General features: G+C 55.3%; 1 protein-coding gene across 4 annotated transcripts in view; it reads right to left on the bottom strand.

Moving 5' to 3' along the window:
- Positions 1–672: 672 nt before the first annotated feature.
- The window catches only part of MTMR14 (myotubularin related protein 14), a 59,605-nt gene continuing 52,030 nt past the window's right edge, over positions 673–8,247 (bottom strand). For 2 of the 4 annotated variants that reach the window (XM_034775876.1, XM_034775877.1), the window contains exons 18-19: positions 5,280–5,435; positions 673–1,042 (exon numbers count right to left, since the gene is read on the bottom strand). In XM_034775876.1, the coding sequence (XP_034631767.1) occupies positions 862–1,042; positions 5,280–5,435 (337 nt within the window). In that variant the 3' untranslated portion in view covers positions 673–861. The remainder of the gene's footprint in view (positions 1,043–5,279; positions 5,436–8,247) is intronic. The other 2 variants (XM_034775878.1, XM_034775879.1) reach the window with 1 other exon arrangement.

Genomic DNA, 8,247 nt, shown 5'->3' with positions numbered 1-8,247 from the left:
CCGCCCCCAGGCAGGGCAGAGCTGCCCTCACACCCTGGGGAGGGGGCAAAGGGCCAGGACCCCCGCCCCCAGGCAGGGCAGAGCTGCCCTCACACCATGGGGAGGGGGCAAAGGGCCAGGACCCCCGCCCCCAGGCAGGGCAGAGCTGCCCTCACACCATGGGGAGGGGGCAAAGGGCCAGGACCCCCGCCCCCAGGCAGGGCAGAGCTGCCCTCACACCATGGGGAGGGGGCAAAGGGCCAGGACCCCCGCCCCCAGGCAGGGCAGAGCTGCCCTCACACCATAGGGAGGGGGCAAAGGGCCAGGACCCCCGCCCAGGCCCAGGCCGCTGGGGGGTAGGAGCAGAACTCCAGCCCTGCAGCCTGGCCCTAGGTCCGAGAGTGGCAGTGCACGGCCCAGCCCCCCACCCCCGCAGCACCAGCCAGATGGTGCCAGGGGCTGCTTGTCCCTCCCCCCATCTGCAGCCCTGCCCATGGCACACAGCCCTGATGCCCCGCGCCAGCAGGAGATCAGCCTAGTGGCCACACGGGCCCAAGCCGACTCAGGCCCAAAGCATCTGCCAGCCCGGCACTCAGACCCGTCCCCAGGGGATGCTAAGCAAAGGGAAGCACCCAAGGCCTTTCCCCTTCCCCAGTGCTGCCCTGGCCTGAAACAAGAGGCAGGGCAAAGGCAGTGGTGCAGATGCCTTTACTGAAAAGATCTGTCTCCGCCAGGCAGGGCGAGGAGCCCCTGCCCGCTCTGGGCCGGGCCCCAGGTGCAGGCGGCAGGCAGGGCCAAGGGGCAGCTCTGGCACTCGCATGGCTTTTAGGTTCCTTCAGCTGCTGGACACACATAGGAGCCAGTCCAAGATGTGCAACATGTTCAGAGGGTGCTACTGCTTCCTCTCAGTCCAACGCCCCGTGCAAACTGCTCCAGCAGGCCCCCAAGGGCTCCAGAGGGGCTGGAGGGCGCAGCCTTCAGGCCAATGGTGCTGCTGTAGGTGGCTAGGAAAGCAGAGCGCACCTCCTCCAGCCGGGACTCACGACCTGCCACTGGCACCAGCCTGCAAGACAGAAGGGGGAGGGGTCAGCAGCAGCCTTCCCTGGAGCCAGCTAGCCCCAGCCGTACCCCACACTGGGTTCACATCAGCCCTTCCCCTAGCAAGGCAGCCCCCCACGGAGTCTGGCTGCGACCTCCCGCCAGCTAACGCCACATAGCTCCAAGCCAGGGCGTTGGCAGCAGAAAGGTTCTCCCAGGTAGAACCTGTTACTAACCAGTCCCTGGCAGCTGGTGCTAGAGCAGGGGATCCTGGCTGGTGTCCTGGCCCCATGCTAGCCTCGGCTCCGGGTTCCAAGCCCCAACTCGCAGCACCATGGCCCAGGTGCTGGGGGTGCTACTTTCTCCCCCCATGAAGGCAGTAGAACCAGCCCTTCTCTCTGTTCCCCCCCCCAACACCCCCCGTCACATCCCTCGTTTTTACAACGGTCCCAGATCTCCCAGTAGACAGCATCACGAGCTGTCTCCCTCCGTCCACACTGGCCTCAGCAGTTGGCTTTGCAGCTGACAGGCCAAGAGCTGGGCCTGCAGCTCCTGCCGCCTGGCAGTGCCTCGGTGCAGCTCCATTGTCCCTTGCCAATACCTCGCTTTTTGCTTCGCCTGCCCACGTCTGCAAGGCCCGTGGGAGCCGTTTGTGTGGAAAACGGTACACTTCATTTCTGAGTTCACAGGTCAGATTTTACCCTGGATCCTGGCCAAATTCCAACCTTAGTGGGTCCCACATGCAGTTTAAGTGGATACCACTACACTTCACTTCCTTTGTAGTGAGTTGCAGTTGGGTGCACTGGGATCCTTCTGGACTGACGATTATAGTGATAGCATGTAGGGATCTTTGGGTATTTCCCACTTTCTTCTGCCCCTCTCACCTCCCCTCCTCGTACAGCCAGCTCGGAGCACGGGACAAGCTAGGTTGGATGATTGGAGGTGGGTGAGGGGGTGAAATCCCCAAGGGTTCCAGCCACAGGCACTAGAGTGAAGAGATGTTTCACATCTGTCCCACTGCAAGCCTGCGCTGTGTCTGCGTCACTCTCCTAGAGCAGGGCCTGGTTCCCCTGGGACCTGCTCTCCTCTCCAGCTGCTCGAGGTACAGCTTCAGGGCAGGGGAGGAGAGAGATGATAACATGATATTCCAGATGAGAGTGATTACAGTTCAAAGGCAGCTGTTCTAGGGTTTAGATTGAAGCAGTCCTTGCTGTGTCTCCACCAACGAGCAGAGCGGAGCGTGGTTCCCAGAGAGAAGACGACATTCCTCAAAGGCCATGCCAAGGGCAGAGCACAAACCTTCCCCTAGAGGCTTCCCTTGAATCTCACTAGCGCCTGGCTGGCTCTCCCTTGGCACAGTTAGGGAATGGAAGCGTTAACCGCCCACAGCCCACAGCATTCGTCCGGAAACAGCAGCAAGAGGGGAGATCGGGTGGGAGGCTTAAAAACACCAAGTGATACGAGGCAGCCGCCCAGGCGGCTAGTTACTGTCCTGAAAGCCAAGCAGGAGGGCATGCTGGAGAGGCAACACACTTAACAGACACAGAGGAACTACTTTAGCCTGTGGAAGTCCCTGGCACAGGAGATTACGACAACTTGTTCAAATTCAAAAAAAGAATGACACATTTATATGACAAATAAAAAAAATCTCCTCGTGTTCAGATAATCAGACTGTTTCATGCAGCACAGAAACCAGGGCAGATCTTTGGCTGTGCAGCTGGACTTGCCGTCTATTTACTTCCCAACTGGCAGCTGCTTACCTGCGCCGCTTTACTGTAGTGCTTCATATTTAGATTCCCTGTTTATTTTTGAAGAGAAAAAAAAGTGGCCTGGTTTCCTTCAACAGAGAGAGGTCAACTAATGGTTGTTGGCACTGCAGCCTAAGTCATGTATACACCCACTGATGAGCAGTCAAAGATCTGAGGCAGGCTTTCAGCCAGATGCCCAGTTTTGCCATCATATAGATGGTAGGTTCAGATACTGCGGAGGTGTTAAAGCTTCACGGGATGTTAAAACCCCAGTTAAGGGGGCAAGAGGATGCAGCACGAGACAAGACTATGTCCAGGCCAAAACTTCAAACTGGAGCCTTTGTAGTAGAGACCCACAAGAGATTCTGCGTAACGACTCTTTGGAAAATGTCCTGGCAGCAGAGAGCAAGCCTGGGACAGCTCAGCCCATTAGCTGCATAGCCAGAGGGAATTAAAATGGAAACTGGTTTGCACCCTGACCTAAGAGACAGCTGCAACGGTTACCAACAAAGGCTGCTACTCAGCAGAGAAGTACGGACGTGAACCCCAGAGCAGGCTTGGAGAAGTGCCCTGGATTACCCCACTTGACCCAGAGGCAGACCACTCCCGAGGGCCGGTCTAGCCCCAGCATGTGGAGGTTAAGTAGGTTACAGGTCTGAAAGCCATGGAAACCCAAGGCAGGTGGACATCGGGGCCACAGTCTCAGTTGTGAATATTTTGGGGGTAGCAGTCGTTAATCGATGATACAAATCTGAGGAAATGCGCAATTCTCCCTTGTCCATTGCCCTCGGTCTGACTGGGCCCAGAAGTTACACTCTGAGCACTTCACATGCTCCAGATTCCAGGTGCAGACCTGTCCCCTACAGCAGAAGGACCTTGCCAGGACCCACAAGTCACAGCTGTGGAACTAGTGACACTTCACACTGAAATCCCAAACCAGAGGCAACACGTGCAGGAGATTGCGCTGGCTTGAGGCCAGACCCACCTAGGACTTCAGAGTGAGCCTCAGCTGCAATCCCACGGCCCGACCCCGGGGGGAATGGACGACTCGTTACGTATTGGGTAAGAAACCGGCAGCAGTCACCAAAGGACAGACATGGATTAGACTGGTCACTCACTGACACTATGTCCTTCAAGATTTCTCCTCCCCCCCTTCCTGGCTGTCAATCACATCTCAGAGCTGCACCGATGGCTTCTCGCAAAGGAGGACTTGTCACCACCTTGTGTGGCGGAAGCTTGGGTTAGAAGAGGCCTTTCTGAGACCGTGCCCAGCATCCCTCCCAGGGTTTCTGGCTGTTAGTTTAGGGTTTGTGGCAGTGCAGGAAGGTACAGAAGCTGCTGCTGCGGTTCTGGCCTGCAGGACAACAGATGGTCACATTTCATCAAATACGGCTGGTCGCACGGACAGTTTGTCTAAAAACAACAACGTGTTTTCCAGGTCTCCGACCCTCCACCTCACCTCATTTTATGAGGCTTCCTGAAGCCCTCACTCACAGTACGTTAAAAGGATGCTAGGAGAGAGCACTGCAGTTGTCTTCAAAACTAGAGCAATAAGATTAGCTCACAGTGCAGCGCACAGACTGACTCCACCACTTTGCAATCACTGGATTGACAGTTCAGAGGGTAGAGGCACCGGCCTACATTTTTTTAGTTGCAATTAAAATGCATTTAATGTCTTTGAAGTTCCCTCACAAGTAACTTTCTGTTTCTGGAGCAGAGAGTTTGCTTCACAACAGTTCGATGAAGCAAATGTCAGTGTTTAGTTGGCACTGTGGGGTGCACAGACCCATGCTCCGATACAGCATGAGCAAGTGGACGGCTGTAAGACAAGCTGAGGGTGGAGGAAAGGAAGGGGAAAAAGCAGCAGCTCAAATAGTTTGGAGGGTCTGGAATCCTTGAGTGCAGGGGACGGGACGGGATGACCTCTTGAGGTCCCTTCCAGTTCTATGATTCTACGGTAGAGATAAAGGGTCTATCTACACAGGAAAGAAAAAACCAGGGCCGGCCTGTGCCAGCCGACTCGGGCTGTGGGGCTGTTTCACTGCTGTGTAGATTTCCAGGCTCGGGCTGGAGCCCAGAAATCAACATAGCAATGAAACAGCCCTGCGAGTCCGAGTCAGCTGGGTTCTTTGCTGTGTGGACAGACCAGCGAGGCTAAGTGGGATCCAGGGAAAGAAACAGGCCTGACTCACTCCTCCCATCCCCCCTCAATGTTATATGGCAGAACTGCAGCCTCTCTCTGAACTTGTGCCCAACTGGTGCAATGGCTCCAGCGAAGAGCCCGGATTCCTTCCCCTGCCTCAAGGCTGGGCACGGGTCACCCAGCACTCAGCAACCAGGTAGTGTGTGCGCCGTGGCTTAGCTCAGAGTGCACTTCTGACAAGCGTTAAGGCAGGGGAGCCTTCTGGAGCCCTAATTATTCTAGAGGCTAATGCAGCTCTCGGGCTTGTCCCAGTTTCCTAGCCAGCCAACTGTTATGCACAGGGAGCCATCCTCTGTGCTCAATACACTTACAGGCAACTGTTAGGGAGCTCATCCGGGAAGCTGCCAGGGAGAGCGGCGTCTGTGCTCAGGATTGCATGCTCCTGAATACTGCCACACCCTGTTACCATCTGCCAGCTGCCAAAGTCTGTAGAAACGGAGGATCCAGGCAGGGAGTGGTCCACTGATCTGGGTCAGAAAGAGAGAGGGGACATGGGGCAGTCAGTGAAGTCATGCAATCACAGGCTTTTCTGCTAAACTCTTGTGCCAGTGGGCACAGTGGGGTTGACTGCCAACATTTGGCCAGCACGTTCCGATGCTGGAGGTGAGGGTGCGCTGACAAGTGATTCTGGCACATAGCACAAGGCAAACCTTCCTTCCAAAAGCAAAAGGAGAAGCCAAGCTGGTTGTGGCTGAGAAAGCAGTAGATTCATTTGTGAGCTGGTAGAGCAAAGCTAGCAAGAAACAGAGGATCATGCAGGAACAGGGAAACCCATCAGTACGTCCTGCCCCCAGAACCAGAACCATGGACACTGCCCCACAAAGGGCATGCCTCCACAGCCCACTTCAGCTATTAACACATCCAAATGCAACTGCGGGGACTTTGAGAATAAGAATGTGGCTTGTCTGGTGCCTTCATGTACTGGAGACAGTTTGGGAGAGTCCTCGAGAGCTCTGCTTCTGCCGTCAGTGGAATGCGAGTCCCTGAGGGAACCCTGATCTTGGGGGAGAAGACAGAGCAGCCACACCTGCGCCCGGTGTGCCCAGCGAGCACAGAACTGAAGACCTATGAAGACACTTTGTATTCACACATCAGGAGCGGGATGCTGCAGTAGCAGGCAGTTAGGCAAAAGGCCCCCAGGACAGGAAAAGGAGCCCAGAAAAGAGGATGTACTCAACGCATGCAGCCTCCTACCAGAAAGAGAAACATGAGAGGACTGGAGGAGTTCCTCTGACAATCTCCACGAGCAGACGCCTGGGAGTGCCTAAAGGCATTGGACCCTATAACGTGGCAGTGTAGGCACATGGCCCACGACGCAGAATTCTCAGCAATCTGAAAGGTGGTTCTGAGTGTGACAGCATGATGGTGGGGAGCTGGAGAGCAAACCGGCATTGCCGTTTACTTGCTGATTTTACAGTAGCAACCTAAGGAAGAACTGAAGAAAAATCCCTGGGCTATTAGCCATGATAGCCTGGAGCTCGGCAGCTGCTGGCATTGCCACAGGCTGGAGTTTGCCTTTGACCAGCAGTAGCCACCCAGAGTCTTAAAGGTCACCAGTCCATGCAGAGAAGAGTGCGTCTCTAGTTGTAAAAGGCCATGACACCTATATCAGAGACTCTTGATCGGTTCTCAATGCAACAACCTCTGGATTCTTAACCTGGCTCAGAATTAGCACAGGCCTCTCCCAGAATGGGGGTTGGCTGTTAAAGCTTATCACTTGCCTGTTACCTGGGTGCTGTGCTGAGAGATGTATAGCCCTGTCCCCAGACTCTCCAGTTCATTGATTTTCCAGGGATTCTGCTGCTTTCCCCTGGCGAGGACTCCCATCCCAGCAGATAAAAGCTTCTGGGGACACCCTCCCCAGAGAATGACGATGCTATTTCAAAGTTGGAAGAAGGATCTCCTGGTTCCCAGGAAAGAGGGCACGAACCCAAGCAGTAAGAGCTGTTGGTGGTAAGAGCAGAGCCCGCTCCAATACTTCCAGTGAGCGCTGGAACGCTGCATGTCACAGGTGGAAACGCAGAAACCAGGTTCTGAGGCCTGATCCCAAGTGATGTTCGCTACAGGGAAGAATTCCCTGCTCTGGCAGGTGGGCGTCGCTGAAGCACAAGGTTTAGGGGACAAATGTAAGGAAGCCAGTTTGCTCCCCCAAGGCTACACTTACATGGTGCTTTGCAAACCGGTAACAAGGACATCTCACGCCCTAGCCCAAGGAGCTCCTCATACCCAGAGCCACAGTTCAGAGGTGCTCTCCCCGTCCCCTCTTAGATCTCCTTGAGAGAAAGGAGCAGGGATCTAAAGGAAGAGAGGATGCTGGGCAGATGAGGACAGTACAATGCTGATAGCCAGAAGAGGGGACAGGAAGCAAGGAGCAGCAGGGGAAACGAGAGTGGAACTGCAGGTGAGGGCTGGCGTCTGGGAGAGGACAAGGCTGTAGCAAGAGGCAATGGGAATTCAAAGAAGAGGTGAGGAAGGGGACATCAGCTGTGCCTCTGGAGCCCCAGTAAGGAGCAATCCGAGGCAGGGAGGCCAGACCCAGGAAGGTGACAGTAGCTACGGTGCATTGCAGGCAGGCGGAAGGAAGGTGAATTAGAGCTCGACAAAGTAGCAAGAGAACTTAGCAATTGGCTGTGGGGAGAGGGGACATGTGAAATGACAGCAGGATTATGGGAAGGATTGTGAGTTGCCAATAGAACCAGGCAAGAGAAGCTGGGGGCAGGGGCTGGGCAGAAAGGTGAGGAGATCTATTCTGGAGGAGTGGAGTTTGAGAAGAAGCCAGGGTGGAGAGGGATGAGACAAGTCCCAGAGTGAATGCACAGAAGGGAGAGCAGGGGCACCAGCTAGTGAGAGAAGAGCCGAGGGTGAGGAGCCAGGATGGATTCTGAGGGTGAGGTCAGTAAGGCAGGGGAGAGCAAGGCGGGATGAAGTGCAGCAGGGGCATTACCAGGGGACACACAGAGGAGTGCTCTGCTGGTGTCACTAGGTGAGGCCAGGTTCATGTCGAGGTGAGATGATCCCAGCTGCAGGAGAACTCCGGGCAGTGAGACTAATGGCACAGCAAGGTTTTGGAGGCAGAGGGAAGAGAAGAGACTGCTTGGAGGCAGACAGGAATGTGCCAGCGCTCTAGAACAAGGGGCAACTGTAAAGAACTGTCTTCTGCCAAAATCATTTGTTTTATAGCCTCTGCAGACCCACAATGAGGTTGTACAGCCTGCTCTGGGGGGAAAACAGATTCAAACATGGAGTCACAGCAACCACCCGAACGCTCGCGAAGTTGGG

The sequence above is a fragment of the Trachemys scripta genome, chromosome 7 (genome assembly GCF_013100865.1).
Source record: "Trachemys scripta elegans isolate TJP31775 chromosome 7, CAS_Tse_1.0, whole genome shotgun sequence".
NCBI classification, from domain to species: Eukaryota; Metazoa; Chordata; order Testudines; family Emydidae; genus Trachemys; species Trachemys scripta.
This window is presented reverse-complemented; position numbering and strand designations above follow the sequence as displayed.